General features: G+C 52.6%; 1 protein-coding gene across 1 annotated transcript; it reads right to left on the reverse strand.

Annotated features, from left to right (window-relative positions):
- Window positions 1–694: 694 nt before the first annotated feature.
- On the reverse strand, window positions 695–12,029 carry LOC101677169 (chymosin-like). The gene is made up of 9 exons (XM_004769748.2): window positions 11,968–12,029; window positions 9,390–9,540; window positions 8,412–8,529; window positions 6,993–7,111; window positions 4,745–4,944; window positions 3,119–3,232; window positions 2,274–2,418; window positions 1,675–1,773; window positions 695–939 (listed from the first exon to the last, which is right to left on the reverse strand). Exons 1-9 carry the CDS (start codon window positions 12,027–12,029, stop codon window positions 802–804), a joined length of 1,146 nt encoding a protein of 381 aa, XP_004769805.1. The 3' UTR covers window positions 695–801.
- Window positions 12,030–25,294: the final 13,265 nt, after the last annotated feature.

Here is a 25,294-nt window from a genome sequence, read left to right on the forward strand (position 1 = left end):
GAGTCCTGGCTGAGCACTCGAGGGTCTTCATTGAGCACTAGGGGTCCTCTCTGAGACCTCAGAGTCATCATGGAGCACTGGTGTTGGCTTTGACGCTCGGCTTCCCAGAGCCCTTATAGGCGGGTCTGCCCCCAGTGATGGAGCCAGTCTCCGTAAGCAGGTGAGTCAGGTTCAGAGAGTGTATGACTAAGGATGGGCTCTCAACCGTGGCTCATTCTCAAGGTTAATGACAATCTCAGGACCTTAGACCTTCCCAGCTACCTTCTGCCTATTCCACCGTGTACTGTGTTCTCCAAAATGCCCTGAAGCCCTTTTCTTAACAGACGTAGAGCTTTTCTGTCCTTGGGCCAACGTTCTCTTTCCAGGCCCATACGCCAAGCCCTTAATCCCCAGGTACAAACCTTCTCCAGGTACATGCCTCCTCCTACAAAGTTCTCTCCTACTGCACTGTTTCCCCAGAAAGATCAAGAGTGGAAGAACTCAAAGGCAAGACACGTCTTGCTTTTACCTGACCTAAGCTTGAAGTGGCCAAATCCTTTGTGAAAGTCTCCGCCCAACAACAGTGTCCCCAACCCTCTCCTACCCATGTAGCCCCAGTGCTGTCGGACACCACGTGATGCCACGTCCCCAATCCCATAGCGGCGTAGGGCTTTGGCCCAACAGAAGCCACGCTTTGCAGAGATACGGTATTTATTGAAACATGCACCTGAAAACCTGATCTGTATGTGTGCAGGTGCGTGTGTGTGGGCGTGCGCATGCCTGTTTGGGGCACACATCCCTGGTCCGGGCTCAGCGGTGCCATCAGATGGCCTTGGCCAGCCCCAGGCGGTTGTTGACCCTGTCAAAGACGCTGTAGTACTCGCGGATGAACACATCCCCCAGGATCCACAGCTGGGAATCACCTTCACCTTGGAAGCCGCTAGAGCAGAAGCCCATATCCTAGGAGAGGAAAGGCTGAGATGAAGCTGGGCCCAACCCGGGTCACCATGTCTGTGGGTGGCCCAGCCCCCCATCCCCACCCCCCATAGTCCCTCTCCCAGCTAGCATTTCCTCTCAACCTTGAAATCACCTTCCGAGGGAAGCAGACGAGTATCAGATTCATCCCACTCGATAGATGAAGAAATTGATATTCAGAAAATCAAGCAACTCCATGCAAGCTCATTCAGTGGGGTCCCCTCACCCCAGCGCCCCTCACTTGTCCTCTCCGGCACCCCCCCTTCGTTCAGCACCTACTGCCCTGCTGACCAGCCAACCCAGGCCTAGGGACCCAAGGCCTTGCCAGTTGTGTGTGCTCAAGGCTAGGTCAAAGCTGAGGCCAGGGGGTCAGAGGGGATTAGGGCTGGGTCCCCACAAAGCCCAGGCTACCTACGAAAGTCCTGGAGAACACTCCAGGCCCCTGGGCTTAGAAGCAAGACCAGTGGATGGAGGTTCCCCAGGGGCTGTGGTCCAGCCTCCCCAACCCTCCCACAGGCTGCTCAGGCTCTGTCCTTTCTGTCTGACCCACTTCTCCCAGCATGAGGCTCCAGTAGCCACAGGGGAGGCCCAAGGACAGCAGGGCCCCACTCAGAAAGGCCAGTTTGTCTAACTGCTCCTCCTGCACACCACTTTCCAACTGACTTGCCAGGAGGGGGTGGGGCTAGGTGAACCCAGGTTTCCTCTCCCAAGAGCTCCTACCGTGCTGGTGTAGGCGGAGGGGGGCAGAGGGTACTTTCGGCCGTTGATCTCAAAGACCACATCAGGCATGCTGTTCAGGCTCCCGCAGTTGATGTCAACCTGAAGGCCAGAGGAAAGTCGTCTCAGATAGGCAATAGATCTGATCAGTCTCGATGAGGCAGAGAAAGGCCAAGGCAGGATCCCTTCCTCTGCACTGGCATTGGTGCGGACGGACCTCCCCACTCAGAGGACTCTAGGGAGGCCCTCAGAGCTACACTGAGTGGGACCTCCTGTCAGCCAACGCAGGAACAGCCCGGCTTGAGACAAAGGGGGGCTGGCCTCCGCGCTTTCCCTCCAGGCTCAGTCAGTGCCTCCTCCAGGACCCCGGGAGCACTTAGCAGTCAGGGAAGCAAGGAGACCCGTGTGTGGGTGAGGAAAAATGGGGTAGGGCAGAGCTCAGTGAGTCAGGGATGCATGATCCTCCTGGAAGACAGGAGGCCAGACGTCGGCCTCTGTGTGAGATAGGAGAGTCCCGACAGCCACAGTGGGCCAGGCTGGAAGCCCACGGGGAAGACATCCTAAGACACCCCACCCCTCTGGGGAAATGGGCCTGGCCTTACCACACCATACTGGTCCTGTGTTGCTCCGATGGCTGTCTGGATGTTGAGGATGTCACTGTTGGGCCCAACCAGCATGGAGGTACCTGTGTCCAGGATGGCCTGACAGCCACCATCACAGGCCACCACCACGCCATTGACAGTAACCCTGCAGAGTGCAGAGAGGACAGCCTCGTGGTGAGTCCAGCATCCAGCCCCATCCCTGGTCCCTCCCGTCCTCCCCTGCCAGGATCCTCAGGAAGGGGGGGAGGGCAAGCTTAGGACTCTCTGCTGCTCCCCAACCCTCAAATACACAAATCAATCTTTTTTCAAAACCACGGAAGTCACATGCCCTAAGGGTGGAATAAGTCCAGCGCTGGATGCCTAAAGCTCCAGTGTCAAGCTTTCTCCCTGCCATTCACTTGCTGCAGGCCTTGTGCAAATCATCATCCTTCCTGACCTTGGGCTTCTCAACCACAAAATGGGTACATTAACAACCCCTTCCCTGACCTCACTGATGGACCGTCATGAGGCTCACGTTAGTGAATTATAACATGAGGATACTGGTGTGGCCCCCCACCTCCTAGGGTTTCAGCGAGGCGTGAACGAGACCATCCTGTTGTCACTCAGCCCAATATCTACAGGTAATAAGGGCTCAGAAAGTGCAGCACTCTTACTCTCACTAATAACGCCGTGGGGAATGTCAGCGTTCTCGCTGACTGAGCTCACTGGCCTTGCAAGGGTCCAACTCAGAATCTGATGGGCCAGGCTTGCAAGCGCCTGTGCTGCGGTCCTTCTCGGAGCCTCACAAGCTACTCCCCAGGCCCTGGCGTCCCCCTCCCCTGGAGCCAGGGCTGCTGCTCACTCACCTATCCACGGTGAACTGCCAGTACTCCTGCACGGTCACGGGCACCCAGTGCAGGGAGCCTGTGTAGTAGGATGGGTCAATGGCCCCCAGCGTCAGCATGCTCCCCTGGCCATTCCTGAAACCAAGGAAAGGCATATGGTGGCCCTCGGACACCCTGGCTTGGAGAGGAGGAGCCGCAGCCCCACGTGGTGGGAGGGGGGGCAGAGGCAGCTGAGACCAGTCCCACCATCTTCCCTGCCCTGACCCCCACTTCCTCCCTGCAGGCTCTAAGGGAGCTCTCCCACCTCCCTGATCTTTGGGGCTTTTCCCTGATAAGGGCATCCACTCTCTGAGCTCCTCCGCCCCCAGACTGAGGCAGCATCTGCAGCTTGTAGAGTGCAGGGGAGGTGGGAACTAACCATCACGTAGTTCATATGACCACTAGGCTTGGCTGGGGCAACCCATAACTCTTCCTGTGCCCAGCCCCCAGCCCCACCCTTCAGCTACAATAGGGCAAAGGGTCTTCAACCAAGTCCTACAGACTTTGGATTAAAATTGCCACCCCCTACCCCTCTGTTCCTTCTGGGGCTTTCCTCGAAGCCAGGAAGCACAGGCACGCAAGTGTCACCTGCTCCCACCCAGCTGCTTTTAGTTCCTAGACCCCGCAGCAAGCTCTGTCTTGCCCCTGAGCCCTAGCACGTGCTGTTGCCACTGCCTGCAGCGTGCTATCCTCTGTCTCACCTGGGGAGCTCCCACGCGTGCCTCAGAGAAGCTTCCCCTGCCTGCCCTGCACACATACCTCCACCAGACAGGGCTTCCCTCATCACTAAGCTTTCCCGGCACCCAGATCTGCCTGCAATGAGCGCCCTTCTCACAAATGTAAGCAAAATTGTGTGATTGTGTGTTGTCTGCTTCTCCCCCGCCCCACCCCGCTAGAAAGTTAACTCCCAGTTTGTCTGTTTTGCTAATGTATCCCCTTCTTCTGTCAGAGCACTTGCACGTAGTAGCAGCCTATAAATATTGGTTGAGCAAATGAACGTACCAATGTACCCCTCGCCTGGGTGCCCTTGACCTCAGTTGCCCAATACCCTCTTTCTCCTGAGTGGGACGCTCTTCTCCCCATTCTGCCACCCACCCTTCTGTCCAGCTGAGCTGCGGGAAGACAGAGCAGGGAGCACCAGACTGGGAGTCAGGAGCCCTGGGCTCCAGATGTGACTCAGCCACCAGTTCCCAGTATGACCGTCCCTCCCACACCTCAGTTTCCTGGATAGAAAAAGAAGAAGGCTGGCGTCCTTTGGAGCCTACTATGGAAGTCTATGAATTTCAGTGACATCCACAGATGATTACAGAGGCCTGGCCACTTTGGACAAAAGATGTTAAATGCTCCCCAGGCAGAGATGGGGTCAGGCTTCATGTTTTAAATGCCAGAAACCAAGGTCAAGTGTTGGTCCTGTGGATTCTGGCTGCATTGGAGTCTACATTGGAGGCTTTTGGACAAGAGGTTGGGTCAGCCTGGAAACAAGGAGAGGGCTTGCTTGGATTCTAGTCACCATTCTTGAATTGCAGTGTCCCAAATGGATAGCCACTCCTCGGCCAAGAGACCTTGCCAGGCCCTGGAATGCTGGCCCTGGCTGGGGGCGGCTCCTACCTGGACAAATACACAGAGAACAGGTCTTGGGCCACCAGGTGCTTCTGCATCATGTTGTCGAACACGGGCACTGAGTACTCAGAGGCCAGAGTGGGGTAGGCCAGCCCCAGGATCCCGTCAAACTCGGAGTAGGTAAAGACATTGCCAGGCTCCTTGGTGCTCAGGCCCACGGTCTGCTGGGGGTCCACGATATTGGAGACCTGCAAGAGAAGCCGAGAGACCTCCACCAGGGGCCTTTGGCCAGAAGCAGGAAGATTCTGGGGTAGGCCTGTATCAGGATCAGTCTTGGAGTGAGGGGGCTCACCTACCCTCCTACGGGCAATGCAGTCATGTGAGCTTAAGAGGGAAAAACCCTCGTTTCCCATCTCTGCACCGTGGTCGTGAAGGAATGACCCTGGCAAGGCCAGGGACAGAGGAAGAAAGGACACGGTGAAGGATGCAGACAGCAGTGCTCACGTGCAGAAGTTGGGGGATGAGCCCAGAAAAGGGGATGGGGTGAGGGATGCTCCAAGGCCCTCTGCCAACCTGCAGCCCTACCATCAGTGACACCTGGGGCATCTGCCAGGGAACAGCTGGGGACAGCACGAAGGGCAGAGAGAACATGCACCCCCTTAGCATCCAATGGACCTAGCTATGCACCCTTGCTCTGTTGCATGCTGACGGTGTGACCTTGTACAAGCCCCTCCCCGAGCCTCCCTCCCCTCATCTGTTAAATGGAATAATAACATCTGCATCTTGAGGCAATGCTTAGGCCCGTATAATATGAACGCCGAACCCATATCGAGCATTTAGGAAGTGATTGGCCTTTGGACATTAATGGTGCTCTGCTAGGGTATCTCTCTCTCCAGCTCTCCTGTTAATCTGCCCACTTCCCTGGAAGGCTGCTGAGCCCACCCACCCATTCTGAGCTCACAGGGCCTCCAGCTTCCACTCTGTCCCCTTATAGTCAAACCAACCGCCACACACGCAGCCAAAGTGAGCTTTGAAAACAGACGTCCAGTCATGTCACCCCTTGCGAGGACCCTCCAGAGACCCCCTGTGGCACTCGGGAGTTTGCCTTTGACTAAGAGCCACTTCACGTGCTCACCCTGCTTTTCACACCTGATCTCCTACCTCTGAGCCCTTGACCCACACTTCTCTGCCCAAGCCTATCTTCTTTCTCCTCCTCCAATACCCCAACTTGTCCTCATTTCCATAGGGCCTGACTCCCATGGTTTTCTCTCCTACCCCCATCCCAGGGGGACAAATGAAAGCCACCCGATGTCCCACGGCTGAGGCCAGCAGGCTCGGGCCAGCCCCTCCATGAAGACGTGGGATTTCCCCCTGAACCGAGAACAGCAGAAAAGAAAACCAGCGGCTCCGGGCCTCAGAGGAAGTAGGACACGGGCAGGAGATTCCCCTTCCCTGGGCCCTGTCTGCTGGGACCACCTCAGCTAGTGGCTCTGGGGCCTCCACTGTCTGGCAACGACCCCTAGGGAGGCCTGAGCTGCATGGGCACTTGCCCTGCCAATGGACAAACCTGAGGAGAGGGCCGTCAGCAGAGAAGAACTGGGTCCTTTTGGGCTTAAAGCAAAAATGCCTTCAGCCAGGCCCAGGAAGAGCTCAAGGAAGATGGAGGTAATAAGCCCCCGGGGATGCTGCTTGACTTTGAACCTCGGATAGTGGGGGAGGAAGGAAAGCAAGAACCTAGTTCTGAGCCCTTCTATGTACTAATTAGTACTATGTATTATTTACGTAGTACTTAGTACTATGTACTAAGTACAGCTCCCAGCCTCCAGCTGCGCGACTTCAGGCAAGTCACCAGCTCCTGGGAGCTTCAGTTTCCTCGTCTGCATGATGGGGATAATAGTCCCCTCCTAAGAACTCAGTTTACAGTGAGACTCCACAGGTGACACTGGGGAGCTGGCACAGGCTCAGGGCTCAGAACCAACTATGGCAAGGACGGATGAAAGAGGATGGGGAAAGTGGAAACTGGGCACGGAGAAGCTCTCAGGGGGGACTCCAGGGGCTGGCCTGGAAAGGAGAGGAGGGACGGATGAGCCACAGTCCCAGCCAGTTAAGATGGCTCTCAGAATCCCTACCTACCACGCCCCCCACCAGGGTCGGGGTGGGGGCGTGCATGGACAGGATGCAAAGGGCCTCTCCACCCCCGCTGGAGGTGCAGCCCGCCAGAGTCTGGGTGGATGGGAGGCAGAGCAGGCACCGGGGAAAGAAAAGTGAGCCCCGACTGGCCCCAAGCCCCACTCACAGTGACGGTATCAAGGCCCAGGAAGCCTTGCATGCTGCCGGTGCCGTACTGGATAGACAGAGGCTCGTTCAGGTTCTGGAAGGTGGAGGACTTGGCCGGGTCGAAACGGTGATGTTTTTCTGAAACACAGACCCAGGGTTAGTGAGGCCCGTAGAATCTTCTTGCCCTTGACAGTAACAGCCAGGGCTGAGAACCTCACTAGGCCTTGTAAGAAATGTGGTCTACATACCAATCATTCTCACTGCAGGAAATAAGCGGCCCCCCTCTCTTGATTCCCCCAGGGTTTAATAAGGAAAATTATCCTTTGCTGCTCGACCCACCTCTCGGAACCCCAGAGCGACCTATGTCGCTTCCAAACCAAACAAGAAAGAAAAAAGCCATTCCTGGGGTTTCCATAGACTTGTTACTTTCTCCAGCTTTGTAACCTTAGGCAAGGCTCTTCTATTCTCTGAACTTTGCTTCCTTCTCTGGTAAAGGGGGTAACAAGAGCACCAATTTCCCAGGATTGTTGGAGAAATCAGTTAGTACCACATAGTAAACGTTTATTCATCACTAATGATAGGCCCGGTGATTTCATTCTCCCAGAACCTCCTGGCATATCCCAGTCCCATTTTATAGGAAGGAAAACCAAAAACCCAAGGAGGGTCAGCAGCCTGCCTTGGCTCCTGACAGAGGCTAAGTACATAAGTAAATACTGGGCACCTGGGTGGTTCAGTCAGTTAAGCGTCTGCCTTTGGCTCCGGTCATAGTCCCAGGGTCCTGGGATTGAGCCCCGCATCGGGCTCTCTGCTCAGTGGAGAGCCTGCTTCTCTCTCTGCCTGCTGCTCCCCCAGGTTGTGCTCTCTGCTCTCTCTCAAATAAATAAAATTTCTTTAAAAAATAAGGAGCTTAAGCTCCCCGAATTTCCAGCTGGTGCTTTACACATTTGACCTGTGATTTGCACACCTTCTCAATCTGTGGGCAGTTGGAGGGGCTGAGCAAAGAGATGGGGCACAACCAGGAGGCTGGGAATGTCAAAGCGAGCTCTCCTGCACCCACGTTCCCTCCCAGAACCCTGCAACTCAAAAGCAGTGGCCAGAATCCAAGTAAGCCCACACCTTGTTTCCAGGCTGACCCAACTTCTCGTCCAAAATCCCCCAATGTAGCCTTAGATGCAGCCAGAATCCACAGGACCAACACTTGACCTTGATTTCTGGCATTTAAAACATGAAGCTTGTCCCCATCTCTGCCTGGGGGCATTTAACATCTTTTGTCCAAAGTGGCCAGGCCTCCGTAATCATCTGTGGATGTCACTGAAATTCACAGACTTCCAGAGTAGGCTCCAAAGGAAGCCAGCCTTCTCCTCTCACTACGCAGGGCAGGCAGAGCAGCCCTGGGGTCAGAGCCTGGAGGGCTGGGTTGGAAAGGGAGGTCACTCACGGCAGGCATAACTCTTGCAGTAGACAGAAGGCACCCAGAGGTCAGAGGAACCAGTGTCAAACACCACGGTGAATTCCTGGGGTGGGGTCCCGATGTAGATCTTCCCAAAATACTGACACTGGGGACAGACAGCACAGAGTTAGGGGCGGGGAGTAGAGCATAGGGATATGGGTCAATGCTTGGCATAAAGTACAAGGGAAGAGAGAGGAGTGAGGGTTACTGGGGAGGGTTCTTCATCTCCAACCGCCACACTGGGCTCCTCTCCGAACAACTGCGCTGGCCTGTCCCTCCCTTAAGCCCTACAACTCCTGCGGGAATCAGCCCCAGAAGCAGACGTTAGATCAGAACATCACCCCTCCCTGGTAGGAAGACTGGGCCCTGCCTGCCAGGGGCAGGGACATAGAGAAGAGACATGGGAAGTACAGACCCCGGGTCCCAACCGAAACTCCCTGCCACCCCTCTTGGCCAGGCTCCCCAGGTGTCAGAACTTAGGGTCGGGACAGGGCTGAGCATGACCTAGATAAGGCAACAAGCTCACAGGAGAGACAAGGCTGGCTGTTTACTGCCAAGAGCGACAGATGAGGGGGGGACAGGCTCCAGGAAGGAAGACCGCGCAAGGGGCGTTCCTGTCATGTCCTGGGCGGCTGCAGATGGGCACCAGAACCCCATCCCTGCCGAGCCCAGATTAAGACATGGGTCACGGGGCTGGGCAAGACAGGCATGGGGGTACACCTGGGAGCAGATCATATGCCCCCGAGGGATGTCTACAGGTCGCCTGAGCTCAGACCCTTCCGGCAGTGGCCTTCAGAGCCTCGCCTTTGCCCGGGCTGCTGGCCCTGTGTGGAGCTGACTGAGGGGCAGGGGGACGGCCTCCGCAGCCCACAGGACTTCCTGATTTCTAGAAGGGGAAAGAGGTGGGGGCCAGGAGAAGGCATCCAGCAAGAAGCATTATTGGAAGGGGAGGGGAGAGCCACTCACGTCCAGGTAGTTGGTCAAGGGCTCGCTGGCCACCTTTGCTAGGCTGGAGTACTTCGTGCTGATGGAATACGGGTGCTTCTTCAGAAAGTCCTCCAGGAGCCCATGCTCCTTCAGGACCTTTCTCAGAGACTTGCCTTTGTGTAGAGGGATCCTGAGGAGACAGGGAAGAATTAGTGATGCCAGTGGGCATCTCCTCAAGGCTGCCCAGCCTCAGAGAAGTGCCCAGAGGCTCTAGGTTCTGTAAGCTACTTCCCCACATTTTTTAAAAATCATAACTCAAAGGAAAAATTAAATTTTACATCAGTTCACAATTCTGTGCCTACCCTTACCAAACGTAATACACTCTGGTGTTCCCTAGTCCTTCCTCTTTTCTCAATGATGATGGAGACCCGGTAGATGGATTTTATAGCCTGCTCATGAGTTCCCCAACTCCGAGGTTTGAGAGACATAATGTCATTCATTCAGTCTCCAAATTCTCGCTGCTTCCCTACTATGGGCCAGACATTGCGTGGGGCCCACGGGTACAGCCTCTGCCATCTGGAAGCACGCTCTCTGGAGAGGAAACAATGTCCCCCACACTCTGAAAATGCTCCCTCTTTTGCGACCCCTGTGATTGGCGCTTTGGGTAACCTAACGTGTGTGGAAATTTTTTAGAGGGTTTCAGCACAGAGTGTGGTCTTCAGCATAGAGGACCTTCTGATAGAGTTTAGGTGTTGGATGATGGAAGCAAATCGTAGAAGAGAATTGAGAGGGAGAACAGCGGAAGGGTTCTAGACCCTGCTTTGCAGTCTGTGGCACCTTCGGTGGCCCCCAAGGTCCTCTGAGCTTTGCCTCCATCTCTGCAAAACAGGTGACCTCCTTCCTTTCCAGCCATTTTCCAGTCCCGCCTTTGACCAACTTCTTCTGGCTTTCACCTCTCTGGCTCCTAGTTTCCCCTCCTATAGGTTGAAGTAATATAGGCTGATGACCCTGGTGTCCCTCCAGTTCTAAGGGCTATGCAGTCCTCCTCTTCGGAGCTGATTTAAGGACAAGAGGACAAGTGGAGACCACAGCTGTGAAAGGGCTTGGAGAGTAAGAAAATGGCAGGAAATCTAAGATCCTCAGAGAAAATGGGTTTTCTCATGTTGTTCACAATCCAAACAGATCCCAGATGGAACAGCCCTGTACAGGACTTATGGTCTCTTTCTGGTGCCTCCCTTCCCCAGCCCTCAAGTGTGACTTCAGCCAGGACCCAACAGAAATAAAAGGCCCTAAGACATTTCTCAGCGTTTGTCTCTGATGATAAAAAAAGGACATAAGCCCAAAAGGAAAGAGGCTCCTGGGCCCAATCCTACAGTTGCCATTTCCTGTGTCCCCATGTCCTGGTCCTCAAAGTGTTCTGCTTGCTGAGCTCCTGTTCCCACTCAGCTCAGGATCCACTCATGGAAGGCCTGGTGACTCCCACAGGGGCAGCCGTCTCTCTACTAGGTGCTGTGTCCAGCATGAGGCCCCAGGGAACCTCCCTCAGAGGGACGCCGGCAGCCCACTGCCCCACGCCAAGAACGGGGAGGTTCCAACCACCATGGAAACCTCCACTTCCATGCTGTCCAGTCCCTGCACTGAAACCACCCGAAGCCTAATTAGAAAAAACTTCCCTTTCAAGACACAAGGAGCTCTGACTTGTCAAAGGCCCCCTGGCTCCTTTTCAGGGATCCAGCTTCCCAGGGGTGAATTCAGGTCTCCCCAGGCTCATGGCTTGATGGAACTCCAGGCTAGGAACTGGAGATAGGGTGATTTTGTGGCAAAAATGTAAGATCACTTGGGACCAGATCCTAGCTCCTCCACTATGAACCATGTGGCCTTGGGTAGCTCTGGGACCCTCCTCAAACAACAGCTGTCTCATCTGTAAAATACAAATAATAATATCTACCAAATCCAGGAAGAATAGTGCACCCAGCAAAAAACAGCTCAAGAAATATTAGTTATGGGGCACCTGGCTGGCTCAGTCCGTAGAGCAGGTGACTCTTGATCTTGGCGTCATGAGTTCGAGCCCCAGGTTGGGTGGAGAGATTATTTTTTTTAATTATTTCCCAAAAAAGTATCAAATAAAAAATTATCAGTTATTAGTTTTGGAGGAGAACTTGGGAATTTCGCCCATAGAGAGAACTTTATTTTATCTAAGAAATGCATACGTAGCTTTTTTATCATATGCCAGGCACTGCTCAAAGCATTTGACAAATACCAACTCATATACTCTTCACAACCCTGAGACAGAGATGCTTTCTGTTCCTGATTTTACAATGGAAGAGGAAACAAGGCACAGGGAGTCAGGTTAGTGATGGGGCTAGGGATCAGAACACAGGCAGTTTGACCCCAGAAGCCACGCCCTTCATTTCCCAGGCTGCCCGTCTGACCCTGCGTTGCTGCTCATCACCCCTGCAGTGGACAGACTTTGAGGGAGGGAAAGGTCCCAAACGCAAAGGCAAGACTCTCCTGGGAACCCACAGCATGGCCGCGGGCACAGGTGTAACACCAGGAGACACCCACCCAGAGCAGGTGCATGTGACCCCCTTCCCCTCCCTGGGTGCCTGATACCCACCTGGAGATCCCACTGCCCTGGGAAAAGGCGAGAACTGCAAGGAGCACCACGAGGCACCTCATCTTGGACCGTGGGCTGGCCACTGCTGGAGCCAGTCCTCCTTCCTACAGCCTTTATAGAGGGTCCTGGGTCCGCTCTGGCTGCAAGCCTGGGCTGCAGAGATGACCCCTTGACTTCAGGCTGCTCCACAAACACATTAAGTACCCAATACCCACTTTGATAAGGGCCCGAGACTCCACCCCCACAGGACTTCAAAGCCAAAGGACACACATGCTTGATCTTTAGTCTGGGAAGGGTCCCAGAAGCCTCCATGACCTGATTTCCCCTTCCAGATGGGACTTCTTGAGCTAACACAGGTGGGGCTACCACCAGAATCCCGTCTCATGTTCCACCTTGGCAGCAGACCCCTCTCCTGCCCTCAGTGCCTCTCCGCCTTGGGCCTGACTTCACAGGGAGCCTGCAGCCTGTCCTATCCAGGCATCTCCAGCTCGGTGCTCCCGGACTCACCTTCCAGGGAGCGCTCCGTCTACCCCTGCGGCAGAGAGTGCTGCTTCAACCTGTCACCCCGGCTAAGACGACACCAGGCCCAAGACCCCTGCACTGTCTGGGCTGTGTCCCCCGGTTCCATGTTAGATGGGTGTTGGGAAGGTGAGGGGTGGATATGACATCCGCATGAGCACTGGAGGGGAGGGGGGCCTGGCGGAAGTGAACAGGGAAGGCGGACGTGTGCCACACACAGAGGGGAAGGAGGAAGATAGGGCGCGATGGTCAGATTTCGGCAACAGGTGTGACCACGAGTCAGTCCCCTGGTCTGAGCCTCTCTCAGAAGCATATATGCAGGGCTTTGTGATAAGTAGGCAGCCCCCCGAGAGAGAGACAGGCCAGAAAGGGAAGCAAAGGCTCAGCCGCAGATGGGGTAGAGAAAACCACATCCCAGGGTGAGGGGAGGCCATAAACTGGAAAGTCAGGATCAAATCAGGATTCAGGCAGGGGCTTTGGGGCCACAGGTGTGATGGCCAAGAGTGGTGCCAGCCACCAGCACCCTGCGGGACAGACATCTGGGTAACTAGGACGTGGAACAGAGAGGGCAGGCTGGGTAGCTAAAGAGGCAAACGTGCCGTGGGCCCTGGACATAGGGGCACACAGAGAGGGACAGACCCAGAAGCTTCCTGTATTTGATGAGATCCAGCAACAGGGGAACTGAGAATTTTGTGGCAAGAGCTAGGAAGACCACCAGACGGGTTTCCCTCCCTTGGCAACGCCCTGCCCAGCGATCCTCATCCCTCCTCAGAAGGCCTGTGTGTCCCATACCAGCAACCCTGCATCGGAACAGCTGGAATCGAAATGTTGTTCTTGCCAGCATGGAGCACGCCACATAGTAGACGCTCACTAAATGTTTGGTTAAGCAAATGAGTGAATGAACAGTCTTGCTCTGGAGGCCCAGCAGGGCCCTGTCTTTATGACGAGCTGCAGGTGAGGAAACAGAGACTCAGAGAGGTTGAGGGACTTGCCCTTGAGGAAAAAGACCTTGAACTGTCACAGAGCGCTGGTCTGATACCCCACACTGCTCCTCGGGGCCCAGCCGGCTATAGGAATCTCATGAGTTTGCAATTTCATGTCTGGGGCGGTTTTGCTTCTAGCTGACTTGAAATTGCAAACTCATGAGATTCCTATAGCCGGCTGGGCCCTGAGGGGCTTCTAGCTCACCCCTGCTGAGCTCCAGGTTCCCCTTCGGACAGGCTTGCCTGCATGCAGCACCTGGGGCCGGGCCCCTCCGGGGTCAACACTAGCACATGGGAGCACTCTGCTTCGCTTCCCCAGGGGCCCAGCCTGACCCAGTGGCAAACACTCCTAACAGTGAGCCTGGTAAGCCAGGCTTGGCCATCCCTCCCATTGGAAGGGGAGCCTTGAAGCCAAAAACTAAAGATCCCGTAGCACTGGTTGTTCTGTGTTTACTCATGAGATTGAGATCATTCTAATAGCATTCAAGTGTGCCCTATCAGGAATGCTGCCCAGACTGCACAGAACATCAGAACTGCTTATCCACAGGGGCAGGGCAAGAACTGCAAAAAGCTTTTAGGAAAACCACGATAAGATTTTATCACCGGCTAACCCGCACCAGGTGGGGACGACTTCCCTTGGTCTAGATTCTTTGTGCCTGGAGGATGGCCCACAAAAGTGGCTAAAGAACAATCAGGATCTGGGGACGACCTATCCTGGGCACATTCTCCCCCGCCCCCCTTGTGTCCCCCAGTGCCCATGATCTCCACTCAGGCATAAGCAGCCACAAAGCCGCTTCAATGCAGCTCCTTGAGCATCTTCTATGCGCTCACCACTCCATGCCTGGGAAGGCTGCAGTCAGGGGAGGGACAGCTCCAATCCCATTTGTGTGACACTGCTGTGACAAGCATTATGGGGGGAAATCCAAAGGAACAAACATCTTCCATGGCAAGGAGCCAGGTGACAGGGGAGCATGGTTTCTGGAATGTGCACATGTGACTGTCTTGGGTTTCAATCCTGGGTCTGCCCCATGGGATGTGGCCTTGAGCAAGTCCCTTTACATACTGGAGTCTCAATTTCCTTTTCTGACCCTGACATGCTCATGGGACGATCAAAGAAAGGACAGTCCAGTGCTGCTCTGGGTTAGGACTTCTACAAATCTGAGTCATAAATGGCTGTCCTTGTGTGACCTTGAATGTTCCATGTCAGTTCCCAGCCTCGAAATGTGGGATTCCCAAACGCATGGAGCTAGTCTAAATCTCAGGTATGTTCAAAGCATCAGTTCTTTTCCTGTTCTAGAAATCAACTGAATTTCTGTATTGTCCCTGCAGGTTGGACACAAATTAATCTTAGCCATTTTTGCACAGTGCCCCACAGATGAGCTTTGGCACCCGTGACTCTCCAATGTGCCAAATTTTGGTTGCAGGGGAAGGGTGTCCTCAGTAGTTTTTCTTCACCCTTGCCTCGGCCCCTGTTTGCCTCCATGCCTCGCCCGGACCAACCCAGCCTTCTGGAAGATGCCTTGGTCATACTCCCGGGGACAGGCCACATATTCCCTCCTCTCTGGTCTTGCCACCCCTCTGGGCCACCACCAGGAAGCAGACTCCAGGTCCCTGCCACTTAGGACACGCCTGTGTCCCTGCCCTCCCCCCCAACCTCTTCCTTCTACACACTCTGAGGAGTCCTGAGTTCCCCTAGGGCCAGACCACAACATCCCAGTCAGAAGTCCTGCACGTCCGTCACCTCTGCTTTCTGCCCTGCTGACATCGTCTGGCAGCATTGTCTTTTCCTTTCCTGAGGAAAAAAGAAAGGAGAAAATGAGAGGGTGTTTTGTTTTGTTTTGTTTTGTTTTGTTTTGTTTTGTTTTTAAAGCATAAATCAGGGACACCTGGGTGGCTCAGTTGGTTAAGCATCTGCCTTCTGCTCGGGTCATGATCCCAGCGTCCTGGGATCGAGTCCCACATCGGGCTCCTTGCTCAGCAGGGAGCTGCTTCTCCCTCTGCCTCTGCCTGCCACTCTGCCTGTCTGTGCTCTCTCTCTCTCTGACAAATAAATAAAATAAAATACATAAAAAGCATAAATCAGTATCTCTAAATATTGCCCAGTTGTACAACTATAACATGTCTCATGTGCTTACCTAGTGCCCGTGCACCGGCCCTTTGAAATACCATGCCACAGACAAGCGAACAGGAGCTTGGACAGCTTGACGGATCTTCCGAGTCACTCAGCTAATGGCAAATGGATCTGGATGCAAAGTTGGGTCTGTTTGATCCTTGACCGCCCATCCTCTCATCTACACCATGGGATGCTCACAGCATCCAAGTTCTGCATGTTGGCAAAGAGGGCCACACTGTGTCCACACTTGATGAGTCTCAGGTTGAAGGTGAAGGGGATCTGGGGTCTTTAATGCAGGACCCAGGAACAACAGAGGCTCAACTGCAAAAGACCTGGGGAGGGTAGAGACCTGGAAAATGAATCAGAGGTCTGACCTGCACACCACCCTTCTCCCTTCCTGCACCCCAGTGATCTCTGAGGATATACTGGCCTGTCCGCCATCCATGGTCAGCAGAACTTTGGGGAGAGGATAGCTCTCAGCCTCCAAAAATGCACTTCTATTTGTTCAACAGTAAGCACCTTGAGCCCTGGAAACCTCAGTCCAATGCATCATGGAACTGCCCGGACCTCTTGAGAGATGGGTAAGGTGGGGATCCCACCCTACACACAGGAAATCACATTATTAGTTATGGGAAACAGCAGTGGAGAAGCCCATCCAGCTTCCCGAAAGGAATGGGAAGAGGGAGGAAAAGAGTCAAGGCAGTCCCCACAGCGAGGACGCAGGACTGTGGTCCCTCGGCCAAATCCGGTCTCTAGATCACAGTGTCACACATCTTGAGACTACGTTTTGCTTTATAAACACAGTTTTAAGGAATCACGAGATAGCTGGGGAGGAGGACTTGGCCAAAATTGTAAGTAATAGTATTGTATTGATGTCAATTTCCCAGCTTTGATATTTGTACTGGTTCTTATTTTAATAATTATAAGAAAATGTCCTTGATTTGGGGGACATACCAAAGTAAAGGAATATCATGTCTGTAAGTTCTAGCAGCATTTCTCATAGATCAGAAAATGGACAGGGAGAGAAAAGAGAATAAAGCCAATGTGGTGAGGTGCCAACATTTCTGGTGTCTGGGGAAGGTATGCAGGAATCCTTTGTACTGCTTCTGTATTGGGAACTATTGTTAAATAGAAGAATTTTTAAAACTGAGATAGCTCAAACACGTCTCCAGAGAAATTCCATGTTTATCAGTCTGACACTTGGGGTCCGGCACTTCCAGAAGGAGGAAGATACAAACCCAACCACATCAGAGCAGCCCAGGGCCCTGCTCCAGGGAAAGACCTTCAGCAGAGGCCGCAGAGAAGGGGGCATGCAGCCAGCCCTAAATCCCATTCCGGACAGGTTTTCAGGTGGGGGCATGAAAAGAGGAAGAAAGTAGAATGAGGGGGAGGAAGAATGGGGTGGGAAGGTGCTCTGGTAGAAATCAGTCCTCTCCCAATGGAGCCTATACACCGTCCCCCGCTCCCCCATCATGCCTATGCTTCATGACCAAGCAAGGCAGTGCCCAAATGGGACGCTAAAGGTGGACTTGGGGAACTAGCGTCCCTGCAGGACAATGAAACGAAACCAGTGTCACTCATCTTGAGATCATGAATGTTTTGCTTTATAAATACAGTTTTAAGAAATCATTAAACAGGTGGCGCCTGGGTGGCTCAGTGGGTTAAAGCCTCTGCCTTCGGCTCAGGTCATGATCCCAGGGTCCTGGGATCGAGCCCCGCATCGGGCTCTCTGCTCAGCAGGGAGCCTGCTTTCTCCTCTCTCTCTGCCTGCCTCTCTGCCTACTTGTGATCTCTGTCTGTCAAATAAATAAATTAAATATTAAAAAAAAAAAAAAGAAATCATTAAACATTTGGAGAAGAGGACCTGATCCAAAATTTCAGCTTCAAAAGCTTCATGACATGGGATTCAGCTATGATTGCTTATATATGATACCAAAAGCATAGGCAACAAAATAAAGAAAATAGATATATTAGACTATACCAAAACTAAAGACTTGTGCATAAAAGGACACTTCCGGCAGAGATGGGATGGGAGAAAATATTTGCAAATCAAATATCTGAGAAGGGGTTAGTAGCCAGAATATACCAAGAGTTCCTACAACTGAACAACAGACACAAAAAAACAAGTAACTCAATTACAAAAGGGGCAAAGGACTTCAATAGACATTTCTTCCAAGAGATGTACCAAGGCCAACAAGCACGTGAGAAGATGCCCAATGTCACTCATCACTAGGGAAATGAGGTGCAAACCATGAGGAGTTATCAGCTCACACTCATTAGGATGGCTGCTATCAAAAAATCCAGAAAATAACAAATGTTGGCAACAATGTGGAGAAATTGCAACTATTGTATATTGTTGCTGAGAATGAATATTGTATATACATTATATATACATATACACACATATATAATATATAATACAATGTATATTGTATATACATATATACAATATTGTAATTGCTGCTTGCAGCCATGATGGAAAACAGTGTGGCAGTTCCTCAAAAAAATTAAACGGAATTACCATATGATGCAGCAGTTCTCCTTCTGGATGTATACCCAGAAGCACTGAAAGCAAAATCTCAAAAAAGATACTTGTACACCCATGTTGATGGCATTGTTCTACACTAGCCAAAAGGTGCAAGCACCCCGAGCCTCTGCCCACAGTTGAACGGCTGGATAAAGAGTCTGCGGCATACACATGCAATGGAGTATCATTCAGCCAGAAAAAGGAAATAGATTCTGACACATGCTATGATCCAGATGAACCTTAAGAATTACACCAAGTGAGGGGTGCCTGGGTGGCTCAGTCAGTTGAGTGTCCAGCTCTTGACTTTGGCCCAGGTTGTGCTCTCAGGATCCTGGGACCTGGCACCACCCCCTTCCCCGGTCGCTCAGCTGGGAGTCTGCTGGAGATTCTCTGGCTCCCTCTGCCCCTCTCCCAGCTCGTGCACGCACTCTCTAAAATAAATAATAATAATTATTATTTTTTAAAGAACATTATACCAAGTGAAAGAGGCCCATCTCAAAAGCACAAATCCTATATGATTTCCCATTCTATGGAGTCCTCAGAGTCATCACACTCAAAGAGACCCAAAGCAGAGTGACGGTCGCCAGGGGCTGGCAAGGAGTGGGAAATGGAGACTTCCTGTTTAACAGGGGGGAAATGGCTTCAAAAGGTAACTCTTCTGTTGCGTCTGTTTGACCATGAAAACATTAAAGTTTACTTATAAACAAAAAGAAATGCCCTCAGGTGAACCAAATAGAAAATGTAATATGCATCTCTTTGCAACTCACCCTCTGAGAGATGGATGACTTCGCATGTCACAGCCTCTCTTTGAGCGTCGGGAAAACTTGCCCCTTCCTAGCATGCTTCCCCGAAGGACCTGCATCACTGTAGAAAGGGAAGGACCCGGGCCTGAGTCACAGCATTTTCAGAACTGGAGAACTTGGCCATGTCTACTCCATGGCCTTCAGACCCTGTGCCCTACTGTGTGACAGACACCCCAGCTTGGCCCTTTGTTAGGGGATTGGCCAGCCTCATGATGCTCAACCACAAGCATCTTCCACCTTGTGGGGTTTTTGTGATGATCAATGAGGCCCTGTAAAGGGCCTGGTAGACAGCAGGCACTCAAAAATCACCAGCTCCTTTTATTATGCTCTTCTCCAATCATCACCAAAAGTATTCAGAGTCGGTATTATTACCCATATTCTACAAATGAGGGAAAAGGACATAACATAATAGGAGCCTCCATGATTCTGATGATTGTGTTTCAGATTCTAATTTTTAAAATAAACTTCAAAAAATAGAAATTTTCCATTAATTTCATTCTCTTCCAAAAAAAAAAAATGGTCAATACAATGCATGTCAACACTCTGTAAACCCAACACATTATCTGCAGATCCGAGGCAAACCCAGGAGCAGGTGTAGCAGAGGCCCCCACGAGTGGCGGGTTCAGGGAATGTCTGCACTCCTGCCAAAGACTGCCTACCCTAACCACCAGTTCATCCATGCCACTGTGGGAACCCAATGCAGGGATGCCAGAACTTTCCATTTTCCGAGAGATGTAGAAAATGCTACCTCTGGGGGAAATGTACAGACTTTCAAATAAAGGTGACCCTTTATTCTGATACCATGCAGACAAAATAAGTCAAGTGTGCAGACAAGCCCTTCAGCGGCGGGCTCCGATAGGAAGTCGCGTATTTTATAAGCAGAGCTCTGACAAAAAGAGAAGCCTGGGACTCGCAGCTTCCCATAAAGCCCTCCAATAGTTTTTCTAGTTGAGACTGGGAGCTGGAGCAGGAAGCACAGAGAAGATGGACAGAGACAAGGAAGAGCAGGATGCCCAAACCTGACAGTCTCAGCCTACCGAGGCAGGACAACAAACTAATCTTTGTAGGGTTCACTTATTTTCAGGGTTCACTAATTTTCTTCCATCAGATCTTTGCCTGAAGCTACACCCAGAGATTTTCTGCAACCCCTGCTCCAGATGGGAAGGCGCACTCCATCCGGCCACATTAATTAAAGAGGATTTCTTTCCTCTGAGGTGAATGCGTGTTAAAAATATCAAATGTTAATCACTGGCAACATTAATTTATAATAATGCTTGTCTCCCTCTCAACTTCCACAGCGACATCTGGCCTGACTGCTTTGAAACTGACACCTGCTCCATCGCGGGAATTATAAATAGCCTGAGTTAAAATCTTCACCTTGAACCGAACAGACGGGCTCCATGGGGTGGTTGAAGCTGGCTGCAGGGCGCTGCGAAGTCTTGGGTGGGTCTGTTTGGGGTGGTGTTTAAAATTGTTTTTTAAAGCCGGCAGTCATGAAGTGGGAGGCAGCGTGATGGAGGGGCATGGACAAGGTGGGGCTCTGGGCTGCTTCCTTGCCCTTGGGCAGGGCTGGCTTCACTCCCCAACCCCTCCTACTCCCCACCAGCCCATTTCATGATGGTCAGAGGCAGGTGTGGGGGCAGGCATGGGGACAGCTGTTTCTTTCCACTCTCCATCCAGTTTCCACACTCGCCCTGTGGGGATTGATCAGTGCAGACACCATCTTCTACTGAAGGGGGCAGCACCCACTTGGTGCAAACAGAGCACTCTCCATCGGCAGGCTGGTATAGTAGCCAAAGTTCACACTTCCCATGCCTTCACTATGTGCCAGGCCCGGGCTGGCTCCATCTCACCCGGTCCCTGCAGCAAGCCTGTGAATTAAGTCCTAGTGGGAATGCGGCTTCACCCAGGAGAAGATTGAGGCTGGAGAAGTTGCTTTCCTGAGGTCATCCAGCTAGCAAGTGGTGGGCAGAGTCAGGATTCAAATGAGGAAAGGTAGGTCCCAGGGGGTCTCCTTGCTTACTCTCCCTTTCCAGGGTCTCTTGAGCTGCAAAAGCTCCCTCTTCCCAGGCCCCCTCTCCAGCATTTCACATCTCTTCGTGACAACTCTGGGAGCAGCAGGAATTACTCTCTCCATGCATCAGATGTGGCAGAGGACCCTGGGAGCTGCCTGACCCCTCAGACAACTGAGTGGAGAATCTGAAGCTTTGGTTCCAGTGCCACCAGGAAGAATGGGACCACCAGACAGAGGACAGGGAGGGACAGAGCACCTCATGGAGGGGAGAACACAGGTGGGAGATGGGGAGGGCAGTGTCTGGGAAGGAGGGCAGGAGATGCGGGGGGGCCCATTTCTGATTGTCTCCAGCTCCCCAATGGCTCAGGACATCTCTGGGGCCAGGCAGCAAAGCCCCTCTTGGCCCACAAGCTTTGCGATGAGGCTGCCTCCACAGGACTCTGCTGCCCCAGGCCAGAGCCCTGGGAGGGTGCATGCTGTCCACGGATGTGGTGGCCATTGGCTGGCTTTCCCATGATCCCAGGCACCCACGGAGCCTAAGGGGAGGGAGGAAATAGCTATCCTGAAAGCAGACCCCTTATACTACACCACTTAGTCATTTCACAGCTGTCCCTTGCCAGTTTAGGCCCTGGGGGACCGTCTTAACCAACAAAGCTGCAGCAGGGAGCAAGAACCTTCTCTCCCATCTTTCTCCAGCTGCCACCCCATCCTCTCCAGTGCTTAGTCCCCGTGAGATCACTCCCAGGTCTTCCCTCCGACCCCACCTCACTGGGCCTGCCCCTGGGCCTCTTCTCAGTGACCCTCCTCCTAGGCTGACATGACCAGGTATGCACACCTGGCAAAGGAAGTCTGTGATCCCTTCCCCTCACCTGGGACCAAGTGTGGCTGCCCACCCATGGGGGCTTCTTACTGAGATACCTGCCCCCAGCAGGCTCCAGAGCAGGGAACCCCTACCTGAGGTCTTGGACCCATTTTTCTGTTGCCTGACTCCCTAACGCTCCCTCCAGACATGGAGTATCCCATTGAGCCGGTCAAATCCCTGTAGCTCCCGCTCCCAGCTGACTCCCAGCTGAAGACTGGGGAGCACATGCAGGACGTATGCAGGATGCGTGGTTGCCTCCTGGTTGGGGCCTTGGGCCATCCAGCACCTGCGCCTCCTCACCTGTGCTTTGCAGCATCCAGGTGTGGGCCCAGCTGCTGGCCTTGAAGCGAATGGAAATTACAGCCCCTTAGAGGGGCCTCCTCTCTCGGCCCCAGTGTCACCCCTCTCTGTACTCCTCTGCCTGCTTCACCACTCTGAGGATGGAGGTGTCCTCGGAGACAATTATGCCCCCTTTGAAACCTAATTCTGGACGGTTGTAGACCCAGGCATAGTCACACACGCACACCCAATTCCCTCCCCACTTCCTGTCTTCTTAGTCCTTGTTTTAACATGAAGATCAGTTCTAGCTGAATGGAGTTTTCCTAATGGAAACTAGCCTCTCTGCCCCCCTGCAAAGATAATTAGAATTTTCACTATAGGCCTAACTGATTTCCTCCAAAGGTTAGGGTGCCCAGGTAGGACAGTGTCTCCCTGGGGGCGGAGGCCTGGGGAGGACCCGCAGCCCCCGCACTGGAGAAGAGCTTGTTAGAGGCCCCTCGAATCCAAGTCTCCAGGACTCAGCATTTTGACATTTCCCTTTGGTGGGCTATGAACCCTGAAGATTGGGAGCTGCAGGTTTATGGGGCAAATGACATTTCCTAGGACCACTGGCTCCTGGGGGACAGCCACCAGAAGTGACACCTGTTTCAGGGGTCATACATGCTTCAGCTGGTTTAATTTAACCCAGTTTGAGAAGATTCAGGATAGGATTCAGAGCCCACTCTCCTTGTGCTTTTTCTAGAAAAAAAAAAAAAAAATGCATAGCGCAGTATTAAGATCACGGCCCATATTGAGCAAACATTACTTTAAAATAGTGACTCATATGTTTAAGCAAGGGATTAAAAGCCCCTTAGATAAGATTTGCGTATCTATGTTCCTAAACAGGTTGTTATTGAGCTTTGCCTATCTAAACCTGTGCTTCTAAACGTCATAATATCAACAGAACCAGGTCTGGACAAACTGTAATTTCTTCCTACCACACTCCAGCCCTGGGGAGCAGAAGCATGTCTAGGAGATGCTTCCAGGTAACATGGGCTTGGTAAGGCAGTTCCTGGAGGACCAGGCCCTGGGCAGAAGGCTCCCAGCAGGGACTTTCCAAGATGTGTTCATAAAGAAACAAAAAAGCATAAAGCATGCCTAATGTGCTCCCTCATGCACAGCCTGTCCTAAGCACTTTGCACACCCTTGCCCGGCAGGGTAAGGGTCAGAGGCGGGTACTACAATCGTTTGTGCCATTTTACAGATGGGGACACTGAGGCAGAGAAGTTCGGCAACTTGCCCAAAGTCCCCAGTCAGGAAGTGACTTGACCAGGGCTTAGACCCACGCAGTCGGCACCATCCACCATCATGCCGCACCCCCTGTTGGGAAGCAGAATTAGGATAATTTGCTGCACATTTGCCAAGCAACGCCAACAGAGTGAAATGCAAAATGACGAGAAAATGTCAAGCTGTCATTCGACATATTTGTTTACTTAGTGTTCGGAGCTTAGTTTTGTGACAGGATTTCACAGGATCCTCTCCGCCTGTCTCTGTCAGAGCTGTGCCCACGGCTTCTTACTCGTCAGCCTTTCTCTCTGTGTAGACCCACTTCATCCTTTCGCGAATCTTCGGCCCCCAAGTAAAGGTTCCCCTGTCCTCAGTAGGCCAGGGGGAGGGGCTGGGGGGGTGGCTCTGATCCCTTCTGAGGGCAACACCCAGGTTTTTCTTCCAAGGCACACCCATATTTAAATGAAACAAATGTCCCTAGAACCCGTGGGTAGGGACTTCCAATAGGGCAGAGGCGAAGATAAGAAAGAATGTTCTGGACAGAGGGCCATAAACTGCCCCTCCCATGGCCTGGGCCCTGTGATCTCCTTGAGGCCCAGGTCCTGGGCTCTCAGGCCTGTAGCCAGCTGCAGGCTCCACGAGGCCCTTCATAAACTTTGAGAGGAAAGCCTCTGTGGCAGTCAAAAGGGGCCTCAGGGGAGCTGAGGGAGAAACCATGAAAATGAATAAAAGAAAGCTCATTCAAAATGAAGTCGGGAAGCTAGGCAGGGAGAGGTGTCAGGAACGTCATGGAAGCTCTTCTGGACCAGCAGGAAGAAGGAAGAGGTCCTCAGCCAGCCAACAGCACTGGCCCTGCCTGCAGCCAGTGAGAAGCCGCCACACGTCGCTCCCCACTTCCCCCCTTTCTTCTATAAAAGGAGGCTCTCCCGCCGTGTCCTCCAGGCTTGCCTCAGCTTTACCTAAGTTGGCTTATCCTGAATTGCAATTCCTCTGCTGGTCCTGAATATACTCATTTGCTGCAGGGTAACTTGGGCTGTTTCTTTTTTTTTTCTTTTCTTTTTTTTTTAAGATTTTATTTATTTATTTGACAGAGAGATCACAAGTAGGCAGAGGCAGGCAGAGAGAGAGAGAGAGAGAGGAGGAAACAGGATCCCTGCTGAGCAGAGATTCTGATGTGGGGCTCAATCCCAGGACCCTGGGATCATGACCTGAGCCAAAGGCAGAGGCTTTAACCCACTGAGCCACCCACCCACCCCCGGGTTGTTTCATTTTTAAGGCAGTCACCACCTAAAAGTTGTTTTCAGGGTGACTCTACGGCTTTGGGCTTCCGGGGCTAGGTATGGCCCCGACCATGACTGGAACAGGGAACGGGCCATATTTGCACCTTATTCCCACCCAGGGTCAGCTGTTCAGGGTAAGCCTCTTTTTTTTTTTTTTTTTTTTTTTTTTAAGATTTTATTTATTTATTTGGTGGAGAGAGAGCGCACAGAGGGAGAGTGAGAGGGAGAAGCTGACTCCCTGCTGAGCAGAGAGCATGATGCGGGGCTCCATCCCAGGACCCTGAGATCCTGACCTGAGCTAAAGGCAGCCGCCACCCAGGCACCCCAGGGTACTGTTCTTAAAGAGGCACAAACATCCCTGCAAGAAGGACTCGGTACCAGTAAACTCAGTGGCTACACAGGGACTTGTCCGCTCCAGCCAAGGTGGGCAGTGCCCAATGGTGGTAAAACAACAACAACAACAACAACAACAAAAATCCTTTGCAGGAGACATCCTGCCTCCAGGGAACCTCTTTGCAGCAGGCATGTGGAGGCCAGAAGGGCAGCTCTAGGCCAGTGTCACTCTGGGCTCTGCAAGCTCCAGGTGTGGTCACTGCCATTCATTTTAAGATGCAGGCATGAGGAGGAACTGAGAGCCCAAACTTGCACCTTGCATCATATAGCGCTTTTGTCCTGCTAATA

Source organism: Mustela putorius, unplaced genomic scaffold (genome assembly GCF_011764305.1).
Source record: "Mustela putorius furo isolate JIRA1106 unplaced genomic scaffold, ASM1176430v1.1 tig00000585_pilon_pilon_pilon, whole genome shotgun sequence".
In the NCBI taxonomy this organism is placed as follows: Eukaryota; Metazoa; Chordata; class Mammalia; order Carnivora; family Mustelidae; genus Mustela; species Mustela putorius.

Bases quoted from the DNA above. Each gene is read 5' to 3' on its own strand.
- LOC101677169 (XM_004769748.2), bottom strand. From the start codon at position 12,029: ATGAGGTGCCTCGTGGTGCTCCTTGCAGTTCTCGCCTTTTCCCAGGGC. The intron at 9,541-11,967 runs GTGGGTATCAGG...CTGTCTCCTCAG, and splicing joins CAGGGCAGTGGGATCTCCAG to GATCCCTCTACACAAAGGCA. The intron at 7,112-8,411 runs GTGAGTGACCTC...TCTGTGTTTCAG, and splicing joins CTGCAAGAGTTATGCCTGCC to AAAAACATCACCGTTTCGAC.